The sequence below is a fragment of the Geotrypetes seraphini genome, chromosome 5 (genome assembly GCF_902459505.1).
Source record: "Geotrypetes seraphini chromosome 5, aGeoSer1.1, whole genome shotgun sequence".
NCBI lineage: Eukaryota > Metazoa > Chordata > Amphibia > Gymnophiona > Dermophiidae > Geotrypetes > Geotrypetes seraphini.
Genome location: NC_047088.1, coordinates 236,555,063 through 236,582,853, shown reverse-complemented (window position 1 = coordinate 236,582,853; position 27,791 = coordinate 236,555,063). Strand labels below are relative to the sequence as shown.

General features: G+C 43.2%; 1 protein-coding gene across 1 annotated transcript in view; it reads right to left on the bottom strand.

Annotated features, from left to right (window-relative positions):
* The window catches only part of ZRANB3 (zinc finger RANBP2-type containing 3), a 139,431-nt gene that overhangs the window by 25,960 nt on the left and 85,680 nt on the right, over positions 1-27,791 (bottom strand). Inside the window, 3 exon segments of the mRNA XM_033943926.1 lie at positions 6,403-6,504; positions 15,738-15,829; positions 24,283-24,507. Of these exon segments, the coding sequence (XP_033799817.1) occupies positions 6,403-6,504; positions 15,738-15,829; positions 24,283-24,507 (419 nt within the window).

Genomic DNA, 27,791 nt, shown 5'->3' with positions numbered 1-27,791 from the left:
GGTGGTCAGATAGAATATAGAAACATAGAAAGTGACGGCAGAAAAAGGCCGAGGCCCATCGAGTCTGCCCACACCGCTGACCCACCCCCCCTATTTAATCGCTCTCTGATGACCTTTCCCTCGTAGAGATCCGACATGAGCATCCCATCTGTTTTTAAAATCCGACACGCTGCTGGCCTCGATCACCTGCACTGGGAGCTTGTTCCAGCTGTCAACCACTCTTTCGGTGAAGAAGTATTTCCTGGTGTCGCCATGAAACTTCCCGCCCTTTATTTTCAGCGGGTGTCCTCTTGTGGCGGAGGGTCCTTTAAGAAGGAAAATATCATCTTCTCCCACGATACGACCAGTGACATACTTAAACGTCTCAATCATGTCTCCTCTCTCCCTGCGTTCTTCGAGAGAGTATAGCTGCAATTTGTTCAGTCTTTCTTCGTATGATAGATCTTTAAGCCCCGAGACCATCCTGGTGGCCATCCGCTGTACCGACTCGACTCTCAGTACATCTTTACGGTAATGTGGCCTCCAGAATTGTACGCAGTACTCCAGATGAGGCCTCACCATGGTTCTGTACAAGGGCATTAGGACGTCGGGCTTCCGACTAACAAAGCTTCTCCGGATACAACCCAACATTTGCCTAGCCCTGGATGAGGCCTTCTCCACTTGATTGGCCGTTTTCATGTCTTCACTGATGATCACCCCCAAATCCCGTTCTGCTGTAGTCCTTGCTAAGGTTTCACCATTTAATGTGTACGTTCTGCACGGATTATTGTTGCCCAGGTGCATGACCTTGCATTTGTTAGCGTTGAAGCTAAGCTGCCAGGTCGAGGACCAAAGTTCCAATAAAACCAGGTCTTGCGTCATGCTGTCGGACAGACTGCCGTTACCCACAATGTTACATAGTTTGGCATCATCGGCGAATAATGCTATTTTACCTTGAAGCCCCTGAGTCATGTCTCTTACGAATATGTTGAAAAGGATCGGGCCCAAGACCGAGCCCTGCGGCACCCCACTGGTCACCTCTGTCGTTTTAGAGATGGTACCATTAACCACCACCCTCTGAGTTCTTCCACTCAGCCAATCATGGACCCATGCTGTAAGTGTTTCACCTAATCCCATTGATTTCATCTTGCCCAATAGCCTGCGGTGGGGGACGCTATCAAAGGCTTTGCTGAAGTCCAAGTACACGACGTCCAGGGATTCTCCCATATCTAGTTTCCTTGTTACCCAGTCAAAGAAACTGATGAGATTGGATTGACAGGACCTACCCTTGGTGAATCCATGTTGGTGGGGATCGCGTAGTTCCTCCTCGTCTAGTATCATGTCTAATTTGCGTTTGATGAGTGTTTCCATGAGTTTACTCACTACCGATGTGAGACTCACCGGTCTGTAATTCGTAGCCTCTGTCCTACAACCCTTTTTGTGCAGAGGAACGATGTTAGCTGTTTTCCAGTCCAAGGGCACTATTCCCGTGCTCAGGGACAGATTGAAGAGTATTGATAACGGCTCCGCTAGGACGTCCCTGAGCTCACTGAGCACCCTGGGATGTAGATTGTCCGGCCCCATTGCTTTGTTCACCTTGAGTCTTGATAATTCGTCGTAGACGTCTCCGGAAGTAAACTCAAAATCCCGAAACGGATCTTCTGAACTTTGCTTTGCCTGCAACTGTGGACCTGACCCCGGTGCCTCGCATGTGAAAACAGAGCAAAAATATTCATTTAGTAGTTCGGCTTTGTCTGAATCTGATTCTACATATTTCCCATCTGATTTCCTAAGGCGCACTATCCCATCATTGTTTCTTTTTCTGTCACTAATATACCTGAAGAAGGATTTGTCGCCCTTCTTAATGTTCCTTGCTAGGTTTACCTCAGCTTGATGCTTGGCCTCTCTGACTGCCGCTTTCACCGCTGCAGATTTGGCCATGTATTCCAATTTAGCCTCCCTTGTCTCTGAATGTTTGTAAGAAATGAATGCTGATTTCTTTTCTTTACAGAGATCTGAAATCTCTGCGGTGAACCATTGGGGTCTATTGTTTCTTCGCCGTTTGCTTGCTGATGTGATGTATTGGTTCGCTGCTACATGTAGGGTAGATTTCAAGGTTGACCACATATCCTCCACATTATTGGCCACAGCTTGGATTTGTAGTGTGTGATGGACGAAATCTCCCATGCGTTTGAAGTCAGCGCCTCGAAAGTTGAGTACTCTGGTTGCCGTGCTTGATCTAGTGAAATCTTTCTTGAGGTTGAACCATATCATGTTGTGGTCACTGGAGGCTAACTTATCGCTATACTGCTCAAAATCAGCCAGATACTTGGGGCCTGGGTTAGGCACTGTTGGAAACAGGATACTGGGCTTGATGGACCTTCGGTCTGTCCCAGTATGGCAATTCTTATGTTCTTTATGAGCTGTTTAAAGTAAAAAGGCATGTAGAAGTTGTAATTGAGAACTCAGTTAGCTAACATAGTAACATAGTAAATGATGGCAGATAAAGACCTGAACGGTCCATCCAGTCTGCCCATTAGTTATACCCATTAAAAATACATGATTAAATTAACTTGTCTCTTCTTTGACATTTCTGGGTCATAGACTGTAAAGTCCACTTAGTATTGTCCTAGGTTCCAAATACTGAAGTTGTCGTCCAAGCTCTCTCCAGCCTTATCCAATCATCATGTTTGCAGGATATCTACCATAAATTCTGGCCAGCAACATCCTCATGTTCCAAAATTAGTGGAGTTCCCACTGATGCCCTCCCCAGCCCAATCCTATACCAAATCATTACATATGGGACATAGACTGTGCAAGTCTGTCCAGTACCGGCCTTAGCTTTTTAATTTACAGAGCTCTGGTACAGATGGCATCCAAACTTATCCACAGTACGATCCTCACGTCCTAGTGGTGTAGTGGCATAGACCCTGGAGGTGGAAGATTTTTTAAGAATTGATTCAATGAGAAATGATTGATGAGATAATTACAGTTTATCAAATCCAGGACAAGATTGTATTCGATAAAGAGAGTCAATCTTTCTAGGAGCTATAATAACAGAGAGGAGGCTCTCCCAGTTTAACTTAAAGAGCGCATCTTTGAGAAGATTGTGCAGAGACAATTTAAGAAGCTCTTTAGAAGGCTCATCATAATCTAAGGCATCAAGGAGCTCTGTTCTGGGTTCAGTAACTGACTCCAACTTGACAGGTAGAGCTTTCCCCAACTGCCTGATATACTTAGTAAATGAAAGTCCCTCTGGAGGAGATCTTCTTGGAGGAGATGGATCTGAAGGGATGCTGTAGAACTCTGGAGCAGATAATGTAGGCTCATATTCAGTATCAGTATTGTGCTGAGAGAGGTCAGAACTGACATCCTGTGCCCCAGGAGAGTCTCTGCAGGACAAAGATTTTCTATGTCAAAAAATCCGATGAGTGTGTGGGCATCGAGAAGAGCTGCTTAGATGACATTAGTACTGATCTGATGATTATGAGTGATGCGATGATCTCTTGAATCTAGAAGCATGTGGTATTGATGTTCGTCGATGTGATGCACAGCACCAATGCTGAATCGATGCAGACCTCTCACTGGTACCATGTGGCCTCGATGTGCTAAGTTCAGGCTGGGCTGGTACCGAGGGAATCGATGTAAGCACTGGTGCTGAATGCAACTTAAATAGGTCACTGAGCTCCCTGTGGAAGAACTTGATTTGTTCTCTAAAGACTTGCACCAGCACCCTTGGCTTAACAGCTGGTTCCATTGTTGCTGCAGGATGTCAAGGGGTGGAAGACCTCAATGAGGATGCATGCATCATAGGAGATACTGCCTACACTGGTGTCAACTCTTGTCCTACATCAAGGGACTCGATGCTGCAGAGGCCTGAGATGCTCATCGGGAAGAGGATGGCTTCTTAGTGGGCTTGTCCAATGGAGGAACAGCATCTGATGTCGATGTCAGTACCACCAGTACCAATGGCTCACATTTATCACTGGAGTCCATCGAGCCTTTAACAACCGTTTCTGTAGTGTAGAACAATGAATACAAGTGTCTACTCGAATCTCAGGCTCCAAACACTATAAGCACCAACTGTGCAGGTCAGTGATTGAAATAGGGCGCTGACACTGACAGCACTTTTTGAAACTGTTCAAAAGTTTAGACATGGACAGAAAAATATTGGCGGTGAAATCAAAAGATTCAATGGTGATACCATGGTCAAAAAACCGCCAAAGTGGAAAAAGGAGAGCCCAAAGGCCTGATTGAGGTACAAAAAGAAAATAAATAATTTTTTTAAATAGACTAAAGAAAAACACTATAATAATAAAGCAAGAAATAAAGCCGAAGGGCAAAAGAGAGAAATGTTGATGGGAAGGCAACGTGATTTTGGACGGAGTTTTAAAAAATAGCACTTCTACGCTCCACAGAAAATGAAGAATTGAGGTACCGCAAGCTGAAGTCGGGCAGGAAGGCACTTGCGCATGCGTGGTGTGGGCAGTCATAAAGTTTCTAAAAACTTAAACTGACAATGCACTTTTGACACTGGCCATGCACTTTTGACACTGGCCGTACCGGGCTCTGTAGATGGTGTCACCCACATGTGAGAATATGCTACCTGCTTGTTCTAGGATAATTAACAGTTAGGTGGTAAACAAGTACCTAATGCACTCCAAACAACAAGGCAAACACATCCCATGACAAGTATGCAACAGAAAAAGAGTGGTGAAGGAACCGTACACATCAACCAGGTATAAAGCAAAGTTTATTGAATACAATCAGCTGTTAAAATATCAATCTTGTGAACCCTTACAGACCTGACAAGGTCCATGTTTCGGCTATATAATAAAAAGCCTGCCTCGGATGATAATCCAATAGATGGCGCTCAAGCAAACACAATGAGTTAAGTCTAAGTGCTTTGAAAATGAGCCACAATGTGCAGTGTTCTTCAACTGCCGGTCCACAGAAATATTCTGCCGGTCCACAGGGCTGAAACATCCATTGGGCCCAAGACAGTGTTCTTCAGCCGCTGGTCCACAGTGCAATCAACGCTGCGTCTTCGGGCCGGCTCCCTGAATGCTGCAGTGCACAAAGCCGTGGGAAAAGGCTCCGACGCATGGCCTGCGCTTCAACCGGAAGCCTTCTCTCTGACGTCGCAACGTCAGAGGGAAGGCTTCTAGATGAGGCATGGGATGTGTGCAAGGAGCACAGCTTTGTGCAATGCAGCACTCAGGAAGCCAGCCTAAAGACACTGCGTTGATTGCACAGTGGACCGGCCCATAGATAACACAGGGAGGCAGGCCAGAAGGCAAGGCACATGGAGGGAGAGAGACAACAACGGTAGGGGAAATGCTTTTATTTTTTTTATTTAGTGATTGATTTGTCTGTTCAGGAAGAAATGCATTTGTTTCTTTTCCTCTGGGGTTGTACTGCTTGCAAAGTGTTGCATCTTAGGGTTTGTTTGTGAATATTAGTACTTTTAGTTTATCTGTTTTCTGGTAGGAATGAATGCTTTGTGTATTTTAATTTTGTGGTTAACCATTATGTGTGATGTTAATACGATTATATTGTGTGTGTGTGTGTGTATGTATATGAAAAATGAATGGAAAAAATGGTGTTACAATTAGTACTATTATGGGAGCGGGGTCTAGGGTGGAGATTGAATGGAGATGGGCACGACTTAGCCCAGTGTTCTTCAACTGCCGGTTCACAAAATAATTATTTTATTTCCCCTGTCCTAGTGCTATATATTCAAATATATTCGATTGTAGAAATAACATCTCAAAAGGAATGTCACGTATCACACAGGAACTCCGTGGCTGTCCTGTTGCGAGCAGTATGAAAATGGACAAGTACTTAAAGAAGTCTAGGTTAAAACATTCAGCTCTTTAAAGTAAGATATTATATAATTACAAAAGCTGGAGGTTTGTTTGGGGTGGGAGAAGAATAAAGAAATATTTCAGTTGATACTCAGTTTTACACTGGATTATTCACTCTAGTTTGTTAATTTTTATGTACACATTTTAACCTGTAAAATAGGCAATCTGGTGCACTTACAAAAAGCACCATACTATCTCATTTGAATATTACTTCTGCATTACATTAAGGACGCTTTGATTTGCAGATTTATTACAGATCCTACAGCCTGTAACCTCCTACAGCCTGGGACCTGAATGTAAAAGGTTAACATACAAAATGATACAACTATCACAGTTGCTAATCTTGCAAATGAGAAATTAATTGGTGTCTGGAAGATGCTATCCACAGAAACACGTAGGTGTTATAATTTGCTAAAGGAACAAATCTCACTTTTATTATTAGCAACATCAGCATTTAATGACTTGCCTGAATTTGTTCAAATGCAATCATTGAAATAAAGGAACACAGTGCTCATAGTCTAAAAACGTTATGCACAACTAAATGATCTTAGCTTACCAACAGACAGTTTGGTTTCTGTTGAAATGCTGGAGGTAAATCCTCCCAGTTATCCAGTTTGATGTCCAAAGGAATGAAATTACAGTTCAAAGGTTCTCCATCCTAAAGACAAATCAAATAGTTAATTTTTTTCATTAATTTTTTCTTGACATCTACAATTCTTTTAAAACTTGCAATATATGATACAAAAACAGCTTATCCTTTTTTTGTCTTAAAAGGGATTTTTTTTTTTTTTTTGCAAATGTATGTAGAAATATCACTTACTTTACTGATATTAACAGCCCTCCACCCCAGGCAAGTAACTTTAATGTAAAATATTAACATTATTTTGAACTCAATACCCTCTTTAAAATTAAACCATTAATTTTTAAAAATTAAAAAGAATTTGCATATTGTCTTTAAGTTCTATTTTTTTACCACTGCTCATAAGTGTGCATACAAAACATGCCAGACTTATCAACAAATTTAAAATCTGCATTACTGAATAGGTAACCCACTAATATTAAGATGGTTGCTAAATTAGGATCACTGCTTTCTAAATTGGATGGTTAACTACATAAATTATAAACCACCTATTGATCTAAGCCCAATTTGAATCTACAGCTGAAGGATGTCTAACATTCTGAATGACTCCCTTCAGTTAGCTCACAATTTCTAGATCTAAGATATGGATTGTAATTTGATAATAAAAAAATGTTTTAAGTTAGTCCAAGAAGATATAACCATATGCTAATTGTTTGTTTTTGTTTTTTTTAATCATAAAATAACACAATCATTTACATTTCTCCCTCCGTATACACTGTGATAGGGGATTAACAGACCCGCAAATACAGAAAAACCGCTAATAACTTTTTCATATGTTATTTGCTGTTTTCTATTAAAAACCATTGTGAATATGGTGCAACCGTGAATAACAAGGTGGGAGACCTGGCCTATTCCTGAAAGAAAGGCAAAACACGGTGATGAAAGTGCTGGGAATCAGCAATTTTCTCTGTAAACACTTGGAATCAGCGATTTCTCTATGCAAGCTGATGTAATTTGGGGGGAGGAGCCAGCAAGCTAAAAACCGTGAATAATCGAAACCGTGATTGCTGAAACCGCGAATATGGAGGGAGAAGTGTAGTGTGCTTTCTGTTTTCAGATAATGTTACTTTTTCTTCTGTATATAAAGTTAATATTTATCTTATGACAGTTGGTAGGCACCCAGCCAGACACCCAGTTTTGGGTGGGCCTGGACCCCAGATGGGTGAGGAGGAGAATCCTGCTCTACAAGTGATCTCATCTCTCCCTCTCTCATCTGGGCAAGCTGGTCTCTCAAGTGCCCTCTCCTCCACTCCCACTGCATACCTTTTGAAAAGCAGATCTTCGTTGGCAGCAAGCAGCATGACTGATACACATTGCTTGTGCCAGCCCCACAGCCTTCCGATGCAACTTCCTCTTTCCGCATAGGCAGAGTACGTTAAAAGGAAGGCTGTGGGGCTGCTGTGAGCAGCGTGTATCGGTCATACTGCTCACTGCTGTCAAAGACCTGCTTTTAAAAGGTACATGGAAGGAGAGGTTTTGGAAGTTTTTAGCTTGCGTGGCTTGGGAATCCCCACCAGCTATATATATCACAGATATGCTGCTACTGGGTTGGCCTGAGTCCAATATGGTTGGATCTAGGCCCACTTATGGCTATACCACTGGCAGTTGGAAAGAATTATAAGCCATTGGCAGCAGAATGGGGTAGGTCATAGGGGTCATGGTCTCATCAATATTTTGCTCAAAACTAGAGAATGACATGGAGACAAATTTGCCCCCATCCCTGCGGAATCTATGTCCATTCCATCCCCAAGAGTTCTGTCCCTGTCCCATCCCTGCAAGCTCTGTCCTCATCTGCATAAGCCTCGAACACTTTAAAATCATAAGTGTTTGAGGCTTGTGCAGATGAGGACAGAGCTTACAGGGAAGGGGCAGGGACAGAATGGGAATGGAGAGAGATACTGCAGGGATGGGGATAAATTTTTCCCTGTGTCATTCTGTACCCAACACAGCACCAGCATCTAGAGGGTTTGGGGGCGGGGCTAGAAATTGATTTGCCTCTCTCCTTCAACCAAAAAGATTTTCTGCTGCTGCCACTATAATCCAATGTCTACTACTGCTATTTATGATTTCTAAAGCACTGAAAGGTGTATGCAGCGCTGTACATTTTAATATACAATAGACGGTCCCTGCTCAGAAGAGCTTACAGTCTAATTTTGACAGGACATTTCGGGGTTGGGGAGATTATGGTAGAAGAAATGATACAGTAGGTATAAGTATCTGCCCTTTGTTTAGTAAAAATTTGCTTTCTTAACTGCAGAATCATCAGAACCAAAATCTGGGTATTTATTTTAGTCAAGAACATGCTAGCTTAGATATGCTTATATTTTGTCAAATCAATTTGCATTTCCATCAGAAGTATTCAAAAAGGAACATGTAAGAGTTGAAAAGCAAAATCTGCAAGGTCTCACATTTAAAATATTCTAATATATTTTCAAATACTTAATATTTCCAATGAAATGAAACAGAAGTGCTGACATTTAGAGGACTTACATATTCTGTACGGTAGCCTTCTGTAATAAGGGCACATTATGCAGCTGTTTCATGCAAAAATTGTTCCATTCAGTCACTGAATCAACATTGCATATACAGAATTGTTAATCCAGTATTTAGCACATAGAAACAGCAAGGAACATATTTCTTTCTAAGGAAAAAAAAGCACAGTCTCAAAAAGATTAGGAAAAGTGAGGTGAAAAATATTAATTTTTCATAGCTTTAAACTATAAGGTTTCAGTATTTTAACTACAATTACAATTTTGGTTCCAATAATAATGCTATGTCTATTAATATGTTTTGGATTATATCTAAAAAAAATCCAAATAATCAAGAAAAGGATGTCCAAAAAAATCAAAAATTTACACAACACCCTCAAAAGCACAGGTCTACATATCACATTGTATTCAAAAAGGAGAAAAGACCTCAGTGTCCAATAGGGGCTCTACAGGCTACCCACATAGACAAGCTGGTTTCAAACTGAATTTGAGACCAGCAGACACATCCTTGGTCAAAAACTCCAAAAGTACGAGAGATATAGTGTGTACATCACTTTCAAAAAACACACTCTCTTTGAAATTCTATTGTTTCTTTTTTCAATAAAAGTCTCTTTCACTTGCCAATATAATTTATAGTATTTTTCAATTATTTTCAATAAAAGTCACTTATCTGAATATTGCTGTTTGAATGTAGTCCTGGGGTTAGAATGCAGGAAAAACTGCTCCGTGGAGAAGAAGCTGAAAGTCATTCAAGCTCTACATACTTCCACATAATCCAACAGGGCTCCCTGTTTCGCTAATACGCTTCTTCAGGGATTTGATGGAAGCGGCACTGGAATTGACCCTCCTTCAGAGCATTCTCTGCTTTCTCTTCCCTCAACAGGGCTCCCTGTTTCGCTAAAACGCTTCTTCAGGGATTTGATGGAAGCGGCACTGGAATTGACCCTCCTTCAGAGCATTCTCTGCTTTTTCTTCCCTCAACAGGGCTCCCTGTTTCGCTAAAACGCTTCTTCAGGGATTTGATGGAAGCGGCACTGGAACTGACCCTCCTTCAGAGTATTCTCTGCTTTCTCTTCCCTGGGTTCCTGATCAGGGAAGAGAAAGCAGAGAATGCTCTGAAGGAGGGTCAATTCCAGTGCCGCTTCCATCAAATCCCTGAAGAAGCGTATTAGCGAAACAGGGAGCCCTGTTGGATTATATGAAAGTATGTAGAGCTTGAATGACTTTCAGCTTTTTCTCCACGGAGCAGTTTTTCCTGCATTCTAACCCCAGGACTACATTCAATCAGCAATATTCAGATAAGTGACTTTTATTGAAAATAATTGAAAAATACTATAAATTATATTGGCAAGTGAAAGACTTTTATTGAAAAAAGAAAAAATAGAATTTCAAAGAGAGTGTGTTTTTTGAAAGTGATGTACACACTATATCTCTCGTACTTTTGGAGTTTTTGACCAAGGATGTGTCTGCTGGTCTCAAATTCAGTTTGAAACCAGCTTGTCTATGTGGGTAGCCTGTAGAGCCCCTATTGGACACTGAGGTCTTTTCTCCTTTTTGAATACAATGTGATATGTAGACCTGTGCTTTTGAGGGTGTTGTATTAATTTTTGGATTATATCTATTCATAATTATTTATAGACTCTGGAGAGGGACAAGGAGAGGGGCAGTAGTCTCAAATTGAGATAACTCATGTTCATCTAATAAAAGGTAACAAAACTGAAACAGAATTCCTCCAAGATCAATAGGGTTACTGGAAAATTGCACTGTACACTCCTCCCTCTGTATAAATTACATTACATTAGTGACTTCCATTCCGCCTATATCTTGCAGTTCAAGGCGGATTACAAAAGAGCTGACTGGACATTTCCAATGAAGTTACAATAGTTTGGGTTTTTTTGGTTACAAAAGAGGTGAGAAAGCTGGGTAAATTCCGGAAGAACTTGCAATTGGATAGTAAGATGACTGTACATTTCTAGGTAATATAATAAATAGATTACAGTTAGGTTACAAATAAGATTACATTACATTTCAGGGATCTGTATTCTTGGTGTTTTGAGGAGAAAGAGATTACCTAAGTGGAGGCTTTGGGAGGGGAATTTACCTGGGAGGAGGGGGAAGGGGCGGTTTAAGATATCTGGATAAATTTTTTGAAAAGCGGGGTTTTGATTTCTTTTTGAAATGTTTTGAGGTCGCCCGTTGCCGTCAGCAGGTTGGAAATGGAGTGGATAAGGAAAATTCGTGAATAACTTTTGGGCTGACTCTGACCCACCCCCGGTCATACCTGGTGGTCTAGATGCGACGCAGGGCAGGAGCGATCTTCCTACACTCCTGCCCCGTGCAGAGCTGTCCCGTTGTAGTCTCATGAGACCATGGGAACTCACAGCAGCCATTTTTATGACGGCGCTGCACGGGGCAGGAGTGTAGGAAGATCACTCCTGTCCCGCGTCACTGCTAGACCACTAGATAAGGTTCGTGCACGAAGTTGTCACCGGAGCTACGTCCATAGCTGAGGGTTGTGCTCCCGGGATGGCTGCTCGCCCCGATCCAATTCCCGGGGCCGGTTCTGGTCGATGTGGGCTGCCACCGAGTGATTCTCCAGGGGGGGGGGGCCACAGGCAAAAAAAATCATGAATAGTGAAAACCACAATCGCTGAAACCGCGAATAGGGAGGGAGAAGTGTCAAAACCGCAATCGCTGAAACCGCGAATAGGGAGGGCGAAGTGTCAAAACCGCAATCGCTGAAACCGCGAATAGGGAGGGAGAAGTGTCAAAACCGCAATCGCTGAAACCGCGAATAGGGAGGGAGAAGTGTAAACAATTTTTTTTACATTTCAGCTTTCATGACAATTACATTTCTTCACTCACTTATATAACTCAGTCAGGCAGGCAGGGGGTCATAGGCCATAACGTTCTTCAGAAAAAGTACATCCCGATATTGGACTGATAGACAACCAACAGCCCAATGTGAATAACAGGAAACAGAGTAGCAACACTAGGCAGTCACCTAGGATAGCAGCTTTTGGGGACAAGAAGTAGCAGAAAGCAAAGCAATAGCCTTGCAGCTACATAAACAGAAGAGAGCTCACAGCCTGACAATACACAGGGCCCAGAAACTCTTGATCACTTCAAAACAGTAGCCTTTGACAACCTTCCTCTTCACAAATCCAGCTCCATGAAAGGATTAATGATCTCAGATAAACTCACCAACCTAAATGATCTTGGATAAACTCATCAACTAGGCCATAGTGCTAAGCTCCTCACTAAAGCATGTATAGTTACAGTATCTGAGGTTTATCTCTACTATAGCTGATTAGTGTATCTCGGATGTTCATATCAACTATAGTATGCATAGTTAATTAATGTATCTCAGCTGTTATTTCTACTTTAGCTTGTCTAGTTACCTAGTGCAGTGTTTTTCAACCTTTTTATACCCGTGAACCGGCAGAAATAAAAGAATTATTTTGTGGACCGGCAAACTACTAAGACTGAAATTTAAAAAAACCCACATTTCCGCCCTGTCTCCGCAAGCTCGGTTCCCGCAAACCATCTGATCCCATCCGCACAAGCCTCAGTTATGATTTTATATTGAACGTGTTCCAGTACCTCCCCTCTTTTCCCCATCTTAATCCAGCAGATACCTTCCATTACCCTACTCCCTCCATTCCTTATTCAGCATCTTCTCCTTGTCTCCCTATTCCCCCTTCACCATGTCCAGCATATCCCCTCTGTCTCCCTACTCCCTTTACCCATGTCCATCTTACTTCTGTCTTCATACTCCACCCTCCTCCTGTTCGGCATTTTCCATGTCTCTCTGCCCCCTGCAAGGTCCAGCATCTGTCTTTGTGTCCCTATTCTTCCAACTCCCACCTAGTTCCAATAACTATCCTCCCCCAAGGGGATCCACCATCTCCCTTCTGTCACACCAATCCCCCCCATCCCCGGGTCTACCATCCTCTTCCCACAACACGTGGGAAACCAGCATATATCTTATTCCCTCCCTTTGCTGCTGGCCCCAGAGTGACTCCAGTGTCACAATGGCTGGTCTCACCATAACTGACACTAAATTGGAAGCAGCCTGGTTCTAAACAGTTTACTTACAGTTCCTTTGCCCAGAACTCTGAACAAAGACAGAAGCTGCGGGACCTTTCCTCTTGCCTGCATTGCTATTCGCTATAAGCTCTGCCGGTCTCAATCCTGCCCCTCAAACATAGGAAGTCACTTCAGAGGGGGGCGGGATCAGGATCGGCAGAGCCTATAGCGATGCAAGCAAGAGGAAAAGTCCCGTGGCTTCTGTGTTTCTTTTTGCTGTCTGCAGCCGATCCTAAGCCCTGGAAGGGAAAGGGGAAGAGATGCCAACGGGGAATTTAACCACGTCGATCTCGCCGGCCCTCTGTGGACCAGCAGGAATTTTCTGCGGACCGACACTGGTCTGCGGACCAGCGGTTGAAGAACAATGACCTAGTGTATCTCAAATGTTCTCTATTTACCATAACACGGTCATTGTACCACTAGCAGAGCTGTGGAGTCGGAGACAATTTTGGGTACCGGGAGTCAGAGTCGTGGGTACCAGAAACTGAAGAGTCACTAGTATTCCAAGCATATCTTGTCCATTTTGTCTTGACTAATACTGTGTATGTACTCCTGTAACCCGTTCAGGGTTCTTTTGGGAGGATGGGCTACATAAATAAATAAATAAATTTCTAAATAGCCCATTTAACCAGGTAATTGGATTTTAGAAATTACTAGCGCTATCTAACTCCTAGGGCTCCTTTTACTAAGGTGTGCTAGCAGTTTTAGCGTGCGCTTAGCGCGCGCTACAATGCCGCGTGTGCTAAAAGCTAACGCCTCCATAGAGCTTGCGTTAGTATTTTTCATTTAGCGTGCGCTAAAAACACTAGCGCACCTTAGTTTTATGCTGGAAAATGTGATCTGATGAACTAGTGATAGATACTCTTCAGTATCAGAATTCAGCTCGCTCTGGATAAGTGCAAACGTTTCTATGAAAATTTCCACAATTTTATTGAAGCGAGCCCCAGGCACTAAGGTGGGTACTTAGGAAGGCACAGATACTAATAGCATATTTGTGTCATAATCCAAGAAAAGGGACCAAGTCTTAGAAACTGAGTTACTCAGCTGGCTAAGTAATCGAGAAGATGCTGGTTCAAATGCAACAAGCCATATCTTTCTATGATTTCATTTGCCAGAGATATACTGTTTCCATTAACAAATTGTTGTATCTGATAAATAGAAGTCAACTGACATTGTTATCTTTTCTTAGATTGTGATACATTTGTTGTCTGAACTAGTTCTCTTAGGGAGTTGTTTGTTTGATCGATTTTAAGAAGTAGGGCCTTGGAAATGGCCCTGGGGTAGGATGCTTCATGTTGCCTTGAGCCACTTCTGCTGGATTTATGTCACATGCATTCTAGCTTTCTCAAGGCTTAATTTGTGGATAAAAAGGAAGAGGAACTATGAAGCTAGGACAGGCTTGGGTGCACCAGGAGCAATGAAAAGAGGATTTAGATTAGGGCAGCGTTTTTCAACCTTTTTACACCTATGGACCGGCAGAAATAAAAAAAATTATTCTGTGGACCAGCGGTTGAAGAACACTGGGCTAAGTCATGGGCCAGACCCCGCCCATCTCTACCCAATGTCCACCCCAGACCCCGTCCCTATAATAGTACTAATTGCACCTTGCACGTCCCTTGCCTCATCTGGAAGCCTCCCCTCTGTGGACCGGCACTGGTCCATGGACCGGTGGTTGAAGAACACTGGATTAGGGAGTGGTGACTGTCCTTTGCTTGCTCTAGGTTCCCTCTTCCCTGCAGGCTACTTGGAAGGAACCCTTCCTCTCTGAGCACACCACCAAAACACTTATCCATGCCCTCATCACCTCACGCTTAGACTACTGCAACTTGCTACTCTCAGGCCTTCCGCTTAGCCATCTCGTTCCCTTCCAATCCATCCAGAATTCAGATGCATGACTCATATTCTGTGAGAGCCGCTATACTTACATTATCCCTCTCTTAAAGTCACTTCATTGGCTTCCCATCCATTTCCGAATATAATTCAAACTCTTCTTACTGACCTACAAATACACTCATTCAGCTGCCCCTCGCTACCTCTCTTCACTTAAACAAGTCTTAGAAATTAAGTTGCTCAGCTGGCTAAGTAATCAAGCAGTTGCTGATTCAAATTCATTCAAACACTGACCCAAGCAACATATCTGTCTGTCATTCCCTTAGTAGTCCCCTACCACCTTTTAGTCTCCTCTGTGTGTCAGTCATAATTAGATTGTAAGCTCTTCTGAGCAGGGGTGGTGTCTCGCATGTACAATGTACAGCGCTGCGTGCACCTGGTAGCAGTACAGAAAAATTGTTGTTGTTCACTTATCTCCCACTATGTTCCCTCCCCCTGGAGCTCTGTTCAGCTGATAAGTCCTTCCTGTCTACGCCCTTATCTTCCTCTGTCAACTCCAGACTCTGTCCTTTCTACCTTGCTGTGCTGTATGCTTGGAACAAGCTGCCCGAATCCCTATGGCGGGCTCCATCTCTGGCAGTGTTCAAGGCCCAGTTAAAAGCCCACCTCTTCAAGACTGCTTTCAACTCCTAACTCCTCACACCTTGGGTTCTACATCCTTAATCCTATATGTCATGTCTGTCTGTCCAAGTTAGATTGTAAGCTCTTCTGAGCAGGGACCATCTGTGTTAAAAATGATTCAGTGCATGGCTATATCAAATACAGATTCACTAGTATACTTACCTTTGTGTAGAGATAAATTCTATCAGTATTCCTACTTGCACAGAACATTAGACCATCAAAGACTGAAAAAGTATCTGAATTCTCCAACTCCCCTAAAAGAAAAAAAATATTTTCACAAGCTAATATCAAATAGAGATGGAATGACAAAGGTTTAATTTACTAATGGTTCTGCCAATAGCCTGAGTATCTCCAGAATACAAGTATTTGTTAAAGAATAAAATGGCAGAAGGTTCTTTCTTAGGCTGTTCTTAATAATCATAAATTTAAGACTTATCACTTTTAACACTGAAACTATAGTTCACTGGCCATGCACATGATAATGGCGCCATCGCCATGAATCTGCTGTCACAAAAGGAACGAATGTACATTGGCTGTCAAAATCAAAGGGCTTTGTTTCCCAAACATTTTCCTCTAGACACATAATGGAAGAAAACCTTTAGTAAATAGGCCCCATAGACCTTAATTTATAAGTTCATGACAATTTTGTTTTCAAGAAAACCCAGAATTCGAAGATAAACCAAAAGCACAAGATCTAGCAAACTACTTTGTAAACAAAGTAAAAAAAAAAAAAATTAGAGATAGCATTAGCTCAAAAAGCAATTTTAATGTCAATATGGAACCAATACAAAAACTTTATCCATTTCAAAATGCACCAATTTTCAAATACCAACCCTAGAGGTCCTTAAACAATTGTTACAAAGTATCAACATCAAAGGTGCAGGTTCTTCCGCAATTTCTCCTTTCTTTATAAAACGTTTCTTTTCTTTCTTTGGTCCCTTCATTCAGACAATGATTGAAAATACCGTATTTGCCGGCGTATAAGACGACTGGGCGTATAAGACGACCCCCCAACTTTTAGTTAAAATATAGAGTTTTGTTATATACTCGCCGTATAAGACTACCCCTTCTTCCGCACACCTTCTCTACCGCCCCGGGTGCAGCACAGCCGGCCAGGTCCCCTTACTTTTGTGGCACTTCCCCGACCGACCGACAACAGCCCCGGTCCGACAAACCTCCCTGCCCTTAACCGCGAATCTAAATTACCTTCTTACAGCTGCTGTAAGAAGGTAATTTAGATTCGCGGCTACAGGGCAGGGAGGATTGTCGGACCCGGGCTGTTATCGGTCGGTCGGGGAAGTGCCACAAAAGTAAGGGAACCTGGCCGGCTGTGCTGCAACCGGGGCGGGGCGGCCGCCCCTCTCCCTTGGTAGCCACTCGAACCGCGAGGCTATTCTCCTTCTCCTTATCTGCCCTGCCTGCAGCACAGAGCCGAACGGAAGTCTTCCCGACGTCAGCGCTGACGTCGGAGGGAGGGAGGGCTTTGTTTAAGCTTTGTTTAAGCCCTCCCTCCCCTCCGACGTCAGCGCTGACGTCGGGAAGACTTCCGTTCGGCTCTGTGCTGCAAGCAGAGAAGGTAGGGAGAAGAAGAGCCGCGTACATCCAGAAGACTGAGCATCCAGCCCCGCAGGAGTCCCGCGACCCTCGGAGGCGTCCCCATGGGATCCCCGCGACCCTAGGGGGCGTCCCCACGGGATCCCCGCGACCCTAGGGGCGTCCCCGTGCAGCTCTCTAAACAGTACCCGGCGTATAAGACGACCCCCGACTTTGGGGAGGATTTTAAGGTACTGAAAAGTCGTCTTATACGCCGGCAAATACGGTAGTTTAACTACCAGAATCATACCAAAAGAATGGAAAGAAGCAATCATCTGTCCAATAATTAAAAATCCTAAAGATTCAATTTCAACTGAATCAAATTATCGACCTATTGCCAATTTACCATTCATCACTAAACTAATAGAAAAAGTTGTTTTCAATCATGTAAGCAACTTCATTGAAAAAACTCATATACTACATCCCAACCAGACAGGTTTTAGAGTCAATTATTCTACATAACATTCTATGATAGGTCTTACAACCAACATTCAGTATTATTTGGATCACCATAAATTGGTATTTTTGATTTCACTCGATCTATCTGCAGCATTTGACACTATTGACCATCATTTACTCATCAAGAGACTGTCCTCCATTGGTATTTCTGAACAAGTTCTAAATTGGTTTAAATCAGGGGTCTCAAAGTCCCTCCTTGAGGGCCGCAATCCAGTTGGGTTTTCAGGATTTCCCCAATGAATATGCATGAGATCTATGTGCATGCACTGCTTTCAATGCATATTCATTGGGGAAATCCTGAAAACCCGACTGGATTGCGGCCTTCAAGGAGGGACTTTGAGATCCCTGGTTTAAATCATATTTTCAAGACAGGTCCACCAAAGTTATTTTCAATAATTCATCATCAGGAAACTATACAAACTCTTATGGTATTCCTCAAGGTTCTATTCTGTCTCCCCTTTTATTCAATATTTTCTTAGCTCCACTTCTCACACTAAGTCAATCCACTGGATTCTCCGTTTTTGCTTACGCAGATGACATCCAGCTCTTACATCCAATAAATACTGCCGATTCTAATGAGATAACGAACATTAACAATAAGTTAAAACAAATTAGTCAATGGCTAAAAGATAACATGTTGGCTCTGAATCCATCCAAATCTTCAATAATGTATTTTCCATGGAAAAAGGATCTTACACTTGCATCACAAATTTTCTTAGACAATTGCCCACTACAAAAAGTGAAGAAGACAAAAATATTGAGAGTATTATTGGACCATGAATTATCCTTCCATGATCAGATTACCGTATTTTCTCGCATATAACGCGCACGTTATACGTGGTTTTTACAAACCGCGCATACCCTTGCGCGTTATACGCGTTGTACAAAATTTTTTTTACATAGTTTCCCCCCCTCCCCGACGCCCGATTCATCACCCAGAAGGAGCGCTCGCACTCCCACCCCGAAGGACCGCTCGCACCCCCACCCGAAGGACCGCTCGCACCCCCACAGCCTCCCCCCCTCCCCCATGGAGAAGCTGTCTACCTTGTTTCCGGATGCCAGCCCAGCTGCTTCCTCTGCCGGCAGTCCTGCCCCTTCTCAGAGCCCTGTGCTGCGCTGCTTCCTCTTCAGGCGGTCCCGCCCATTCTCTGATGTCAGAGAAAGGGCGGGACTGCCGGAAGAAAAAGCAGCACAGCAGGGCTCAGAGAAGGGGCGGGACCGCCGGCAGAGGAAACAGCTGGGCTCGCTGGCATCCGGAAACAAGGTAGACAGCTTCTCCATGGGGGAGGGGGGTGAGGCTGTGGGGGTGCGAGCGGTTCTTCGGGTGGGGGTGCGAGCGGTCCTTCGGGGTGGGGGTGCGAGCGGTCTTGCGGGGGGGTGAATCGGACGTCGGGGGGGGGGGGCATCAGGCTTTCAGGGTAGGGACAGGACTTCAAGGAGGAGAGGAGAGTCGGGGCGGGCGAAAACAGAGTCAGGGTCTCCAGAGGAGAGTCGAGGCGGGCGAAAGGAGAGTCGGGCAGCATGCGCGGTATACGGGTGTGCGCGGTATATAAAAATTTATGTACATAAATATGTGTTTTGCGCACTATACCCGTGTGCGCGTTTTACACGGGTGCGCGTTATCTATGTGAAAATACGGTAGTTCCGTAGTTAAAAACTGTTTTTATAAACTACGTCTCATTAGATCCTTAGCCAAAGTCTTAGAACCCAAAGCTCTTAATGTTCTAATTCATTCCTTGATTATTTCCAGGCTGGATTACTGCAATACATTATACCATGGCATAACTCAGAAAGAAATAAGAAGGTTACAAATTATACAAAACACAGCAATAAAAATTATTACTAACTCCCAAAAATATGATCATGTCACTCCTCTCTTGCAAAAAGCATACTGGCTACCTATCTCACACAGAATAATATATAAAATTGCATTGTTATCCTTCAAAATTCAACAAACCAATACACCAATATTCTCACATCGTTATTTAATACCATATTCTCCAGCTAGATCTCTAAGATCAACAGATCAGCATCTGCTCACCATTCCGTCTTTGAAAATAATAGGCACTAGAAGAGCTCCAATTTTTTCTATCCTAGCACCCCAGCTTTGGAACAAGCTACCATTTATCTACGTGCTGAAACCTCTTTAGAAAAATTTAAAAACACACTAAAAAGCCACCTATACAAAGATGCATATGAGTAATAGATTGGATAACTTTTTCTATCAACAATCTTAGGATCAAACAATTAAATTTAACCAGATCCGTATATAGGTCACAATCTCTCTAATTCACTCTTAGACCTAGTTTTATTTAAAATATTTTTAATTACCCTCCTAATGTTGTTTCCCCTTAATTGTTTTCTATTCCTTAAAAAATTGTAGTTCACCCCCTCTTTCCTTATGTTTCACTATCTAGTATGTATATTAATTGTATGTTTATTGGTATAAATTGTTCTATCTTGTCCCCTAAAATTATTATTGTTATACGCATTGAAAATATTTGATATTGCGTTTACATCAAAATTTTAATAAACTTGAAACACTAATCATGACAAATAAAACTGCCTTATAAATTAGTCCTCTCTTGCTTAACAAACAGCTGCAGCAAGCACATTTAATTCTCCAAGAGGATCCTTGTAAGGCAGGGGTGTCAAAGTCCCTCCTCGAGGGCCGCAATCCAGTCGGGTTTTCAGGATTTCCCCAATAAATATGCATGAGCTCTATTTGCATGCACTGCTTTCATTGCATGCTAATAGATCTCATGCATATTCATTGGGGAAATCTGAAAACCTGAGGGGATTGCGGCCCTCGAGGAGGGACTTTGACACCCCTGCTTTAAGGCGATGGAGAACCTTTGGAATGGGTGAAACATACCAATGTGAAAAGAGAGAAGCATGTGCTCCGACATGATGCTATCACATCTGTTGTTGGTTTAATCATGAACTGATAATGAGTGTGACTGTTGCGTCAGATTGGATGGACCATTCAGGTCTCCATTTACTGTGTTAATATGTTACTATGATGCTACCATTATTCACTTGAAAGAATGTCTATTGCATTTTTCCTAAGTATTTCCTATTCTCAGAAAATATGTTTGATGATACGTTGAAACCCTCAGCATACTGTGCAGCGACGGCTAAATAAAAGCAAATAGAAGGTTAGGAATTATCAGGAAATGAACGGAAAACAAAGATGAAAATATTACAATGCCTTTGTATTGCTCTATGGTACGGCCGCACCTCACATACTGTGTGCAATTCTGGTCGCCATATCTCAAAAAAAGATATAGCTGAATTAGAAAAGGTACAAAGAAGAGCAACGAAAATGATAAAAGGGATAGGACGACTTCCCTATGAGGAGAGACTAAAGCAGCTAGGGCTCTTCAGCTGGGAGACAGCTCAAGAGTGATACGATAGAGGTCTATAAAATACTGGGTGGAATGGAAAGGGTAGATGTGAATCACATGTTCACTCTTTCCAAAAATACTAGGACTAGGGAGCATGAGATCAAGCTACTAAGTACAGTGGTACCTCGGCTTACGAGTGCACCGGTTTGCAAGTGTTTTGCAAGGCGAGCAAAACATTTGCAAAATTGGCGCCTCGGAAACCGAGCGCGCTTCGATTTGCGAACGCCTCCCCTGCGAACCGGCACCCTCCCCCCCGCGATCCGGCACCCCCCCCCGCCGCCATCGGGCACCCCCCCGCCGCGACCTGAGGTCCCTCCAACCCACCCGAACCCTCTTCTTACTTTTCTGTAGCCTCCGCAGCGGCACCGGCACCAGCATGTCCTGTGCGTGGTGCCGGTGCCTGAAGATCTGCTTCCTGTGCTGGGCCTTGAGAGTTCACGTCGAACGTGAACTCTCACGTCAAACTTGAACTCTCAAGGCCCAGCACAGGAAGCAGATCTTCAGGCACCGGCACCACGCACAGGACATGCTGGTGCCGGTGCCACTGCGGAGGCTACAGAAAAGTAAGAAGAGGGTTCGGGTGGGTTGGGGGGACCTCAGGTCGCGGCCGGGGGGGGTGCCCAATGGTGGCAGGGGGGGGCCTTCGGGGGGAGCAATGCCGGTTCTCGTGGGGGGGGGAGCAGCGCTGATGGCCTCGGGGGGGGGGAAGGTGGGGGGTGGAAACATATCAAAGCAAGTTTCCCTTACTTCCTATGGGGAAACTTGCTTTGATATACGAGCATTTTGGATTACGAGCATGCTCCTGGAACAGATTATGCTCGTAATCCAAGGTACCACTATAGTAGATTTAAAACAAACCGGAGAAAATATTTCTTCACACAATATGTAATTAAATTCTGGAATTTATTGACGGAAAATATGGTAAAATCAGTTAGCTTCCTAAAAGTCCATAAGACATTATTAAGATGAACTTGTGTAAATCCACTGTTTATTCCTAGGATAAACAGCATAAAATCTGTTTTATTCCTTGGGATCTTGCCAATTACTTGTGACCTGGATTGGCCACTGTTGGAAACATGATACTGGGCCTCGATCTGTTCCAGTATGGCAATTCTCAGGTTCTTACGTTTAAGTTTCATATAAAATATCATAAATTGACATTAGCTCTCAAATTAACATTCTTGTGCCTGTTAAAATGACATATTTAGCACTATAAGCTATCATGGCACAGCACAGAATACTAGAGAGGAAAACATGCATCCGGCAGGTTGAAATAACTCAGCCGCAGCGCCTCGCCTTTCTTCCCCAGAGTTTTAAAGTGATAACCTTCTGCAGATTCATGACTAGTGGGAAGTTCTTCTCCCTCCGTATTCGCGGTGATGATTAACAGACCCGCGAATACAGAAAAACCACAAATAACTTTTTCATATGTTATTCGCTGTTTTCTATTAAAAAAAAATATCATGAACATGGTGAAACCGCAAATAACATGGTGGGAGACCCAGCCTGTTCCTGAAGGAGAGGCAAAACACGGTGAAGAAAGTTCCGGGAATCGGCGATTTTCTCTGTAAACGCTTGGAATCAGCAATTTCTCTAGCAAGTTGATGTCATGTGGAGGGGAGGAGCCAACAAGCTTAAAACCGTGAATAATCGGAACCGCGATTGCTGAAACCGCGAAGATGGAGCGAGAAGTATAACAGCTATTGTACAGAATCCTATGTCTTTGCTACTGAATAAGCAAATTTCTATATAATATATCCTTTTCCAAAACCACAACTGACTGTTGACTTCTTATTCTGCAACACCACTTCCTCTCTGAGGTCTGGACCCGGGACCCAAAAGATTAGGCGATAAAACAAAAGATTACTCTTCTGATTTCACCAAGGTGTTATCCCTGTTCAGGATAAAAAGGAGAACAAATGGGAATACCCATTTCTACTTTACTGTCTTCCATCTCAATAACTCTATCACCTCCTTCATTATCCCTCATTTTTGCAGTGTTATGAAAGATATACTGTTAAACAGCTGTATCATGTAGCAATCCCATGTGAATATCATCTTTTGTCTTGCTTCTTCATCACTTCTTCCTTTTATGTAAAATGGTGAACACATACAATGATGTCCTTTATCCTAATGTGGGCCTAACCTTCGATGTGTTTTGTTCACCTGGACATACAGTGCTCCTTCTACTCCAACCTTAGCCTTACCAATTGGAAGATATTCTGTATTACCACAAGAAAGGTCTTGGCATTTCTCCATTTCCAGGAGGCCCCTTATACAGATATTGGTGCAACAAGATCTTTTCTCAAGATTTTTGGACTTTATCTACCAACTCCACAAGGGATGGCTCATTTCTGCCATGTGCTCCTGGGCCTCTTTAATGCAGGCCTCACGCCGATCACCTCAGTTCTCTGGTTCTGCCAGGGCCTCTTTAATGTCAGCCTGTATGCAGCGATGCGTCTCCAAACTACTGTGAGCCACTTAAGTCTTGCTTTGTTAGTGCCTTCGTCCCATCCTGATTGTATTTCTTTACTTCTGAATTGAATCCTGAAATTGAGTGCTCCTGTGTTCGCTCCATCACTGGCCTATGTGCCCTCTTCCTAGGCTCTGCTCCTTGGCATCATATTTCAAGCAGAACACCTCTAATTTCTTCCAAACAGATACAACCATAAACATGGTCTCTGGCACAACAGCAACATTTCCTATTGCAAACTAATCTTTTTTTGCTCTGCTGTCTTATAGCTTTCTCAGAATACAGAAATCCTCTTGGACTGATGTCTCTTTATTATTTCAGTTTATTGATATTTAAAGTTTAACAAAATCACAAAAGATTTGCTAAATACCTGAGCAAAAACACAAGGCCATAAAGCTGAACAGTTTCAAACATATATTATTTCTTTACAATAATGTTCAGATAAACATTGGGCTAGACCAGGGGTAGGCAATGCTGGTCCTCAAGAGCCGGAGCCAGGTCAGGTTTTCAGGATATCCATAATGAATATGCATGAGATGGATTTGCATGCACTGCTTCCTTGAGATGCAAATCTGTCTCATGTATATTTATTGTGGATATCCTGAAAACCTGACCTGGCTCCGGCTCTCGAGGACCGGAATTGCCTACTCCTAAGCTAGACTCACTAATGTGTTTATATGTTAATGTGATTTAACACACATTCATGCAAGCCCCTTTATTGTCAATGGGGCCTACAACATATTGCACATCAGTAAATAAGACCTATGTTTATTACCTTTTTCATGTTCCGTCTTGCTGTCTTTTGACTCAGCAGCGGAGAGGTTAACTTTTGCCCTTTTGCTTTCCACAGGAGGTATTGCTACTGGCTGAAAGAATTGCTTTTCCTCACCATCTGAGCTTGCCATTGTCAGACATTTGTTTCTGGCGGGATCATATGCTGTATTCTCCTTGTCATCCTGGGAGAAATTAGGATTGTTTGTTTGACTGTTGTTTTGAGAACCTGGAATCAAAAAAATGCAGTTGATTATCGCTGTATACGCACAGCCTCCTCTTTAGTATATGCCTTTTTATTACTGCTATTTATGTAACATCTCTGTAAATGTAACAACACTATAATATGTATCATCGCTGTAAATGTACAGTCTCTTCTATTGTTAACCGCATTGAACTTCCATGGTATTGCGGTATACAAGAATAAAGTTGTTATTATTATTATTATTATTATAGCAAAGAGAAATCATTACACTCATCTTTATTCATGAGCCTGCTAATATACATATCACAACATAATATATAGCTAAGCAACTGAGAGCTGCTAATAGCACTTTAGGATATCAGTGTTGGATTGATAAGAACAGATGAATCATTACTGCTGTTATTAACCTTTTGAAGCAAAAAAAAACCCCCAAAAAAGTTTGGCTCTATTGCTTGGTTTCTAATTCTTTACTATTGCTACATTCTAGTTTAATATAATCTAAGAAATTAGAGAATGACACAGGGACAAATTTTTCCCGTCGCCGCGGGAACTCATTTTTCCATCCCGTCCCAGCGAGTTCTTTTCCTGTCCCTGCCCCCATTCCTGCAAGCTCTGTCCTCATCTGCACAAGACTCAAATACTTTAAAATCATAAGTGTTCGAGGCTTGTGCGGTTAAGATAGAGCTTACAGGAATGGGGCAGGAATAGGGACAGCAGCAAAGCCTGCAGGGACGGGACGGGGAAATTGAGTTCCTGTGGGGACAGGGAAAAATTTGTCCCCGTGTCATTCTCTATATGAAATCTAAATGGGATTAAGTGAAGTTCTTATCATAAGAACATAAGAAGTTGCCTCCGCTGAGGCAGACCCTAGGTCCATCCTGCTCAGCGGTCCGCTCCCGCGGCGGCCCATCAGGCCCATTGCCTGAGTAGTGGTCTATACCTATCTATACCCCTCAATCCCTTTTTCTTCTAGGAATCTATCCAAACCTTCTTTGAAACCATTTAATGTTTTCTTGTCTACAACAGCCTCTGGAAGCGCGTTCCATGTGTCCACTACCCTCTGAGTGAAGAAGAACTTCCTAGCGTTTGTTCTAAACCTGTCCCCTTTCAATTTCTCCGAGTGCCCCCTTGTACTTGTGGCGCCCCTTAATTTGAAAAATCTGTCCCTGTCTACTTTTTCTATGCCCTTCAGGATCTTGAAGGTTTCTATCATGTCTCCTCTAAGTCTTCGCTTCTCCAGGGAGAAAAGTCCCAACTGCTTCAATCTTTCGGTATATGGAAGTTTTTCCATTCCCTTTATCAGTCTAGTTGCTCTTCTTTGTACTCCCTCAAGTACCGCCATGTCTTTCTTGAGGTACGGCGACCAGTACTGGACGCAGTACTCCAGGTGCGGCCGCACCATTGCACGATATAGCGGCATGATGACTTCTTTCGTCCTGGTTGTAATACCCTTCTTAATGATACCCAACATTCTGTTTGCTTTCCTTGAGGCCGTGGCGCATTGTGCTGATGCCTTCAGTGTTTCATCTACCATCACTCCCAGGTCTCTCTCCAGGTTGCTGACCCCTAGTGATGTTCCCCCCATTTTGTATGTGAACATCGGGTTCTTTTTCCCCACGTGCATGACCTTGCATTTCCCCACATTGAAGCTCATCTGCCATTTTTCGGCCCACTTTTCCAGCTGTGTTAGATCCTTTTGAAGATCTTCGCAGTCTTCCCTGGTTTGAGCCCTGCTGCATAGTTTGGTGTCATCTGCAAATTTAATGACCTCACACTTGATTCCCGCCTCTAGGTCGTTTATGTAGATATTGAACAGGAGCGGTCCCAGCACCGACCCCTGCGGAACTCCGCTCGTGACCCCTTTCCAGTCTGAGTAGTGGCCCTTTACGCCAACCCTCTGCTTCCTGTTTGCCAGCCAGACCTTGATCAATCTATCAGACATGATCTATCTTAGCTCAGTTTATTATTTCACTGATGACAGCTTCCAGAGTTATACTATACTAGTGCTATCCAACCAAAGGGGCACCAGTTCAAAGACAGCCTATGCCCAACTACCACCCCCCTCAAGGGCAGCCTCTGGAAACCCCCAAAAAACCCTGGGCTCCCAGGTTAGCTGCTAAGGGACAAAAAACAGTATAGTCTTGGGATCAGGCTTGAATACTGAATCACCATGAGCACTACAGTGGAGTAGCCATGGGTGGTAGGGTGGAGAGGCCCCTCCTTTGCTTTAATGGCTGGTGGGGATGCCAAGCCCCACCAGCTAAAGAGTCTCACCTGAGCTGCCAGGGCAGCACTTAAAGTCAGCAGATCTGCTTTGGCTGCCAATGCAGACTCTCTCATGCAGGCTCTGTTCAGTGACTGAACTGACTCGTGAAGAGACCTCTTTGGCTGGTGGTGTGTACTTTATAATGTGGCAGCATGGCGACGGCAGGGGGAGGACCTCTGGCTATGCCCCTGGAGTACAGAAATGAACTGAACTCTAGGCTTGTGCAGGATTTGGAGTCTTGAGCAGAAACTCAAACTTTAATCTCAGCTGAAGCAAGATCTAAAGCCTGAGAGAAGATTGGAGCTGGATTCAGTGTCATGTCTGGACCCTGGATGTAAGACTAGAGCTGTATTAACTAGCATGACCGAAGTTTCTAGGAAAACTGAGCTTCTAATTGCAGAGGCTGAAGTTTCAAGCAAGTGGTCCATTTTCTCTCCAAACACAAGGCTCAGAATACTCAAAAATTTGTTAAGGGTGCAGTGGAGGAGGTTATTATCTCACATGAGTTAAAAGATGAGCTTATAAAGCAGCTCTCCTGAGCTAATAATACATAAAGCCTATTTTGATCTCATCTGGCTTTTGCTGGAACCAAATGAGGCACCATTTGCCTGGAGAATTAAGGAGTTTTATTAAAAGCAGTGTTCTCACCAGGATTTTTTCCAGCCGGGTGGCATGAAAAAGTAGCTGGGTGGGGCGGGACAGGGAAATTTGGTGGTGGGGAAAATTAAGGGCTCCTTTTACTAAGCTGCAATAGCGTTTTTAGCGTGTGCAGAATTGCCGCGCTACACGGAAAAAACTAACGCCAGCTAAATGCTGGCGTTAGCATCTAGTATGTGCGGCAATTCTGCACAAGTTAAGCGCACGGTAAAACCTCTATCGTAGCTTAGTAAAAGGAGCCTTAAATGTGTACTATTTGTATTAGTTAATTATTATTAGTTATTTTCCAATGTTCAGTATGACTGCCTTTCTTAAGGTTTGACACTTGTTCCATAATTTTTTATTAAATTTAAGAAGTATCCAGTTCCAGAAATGAATAATTAGA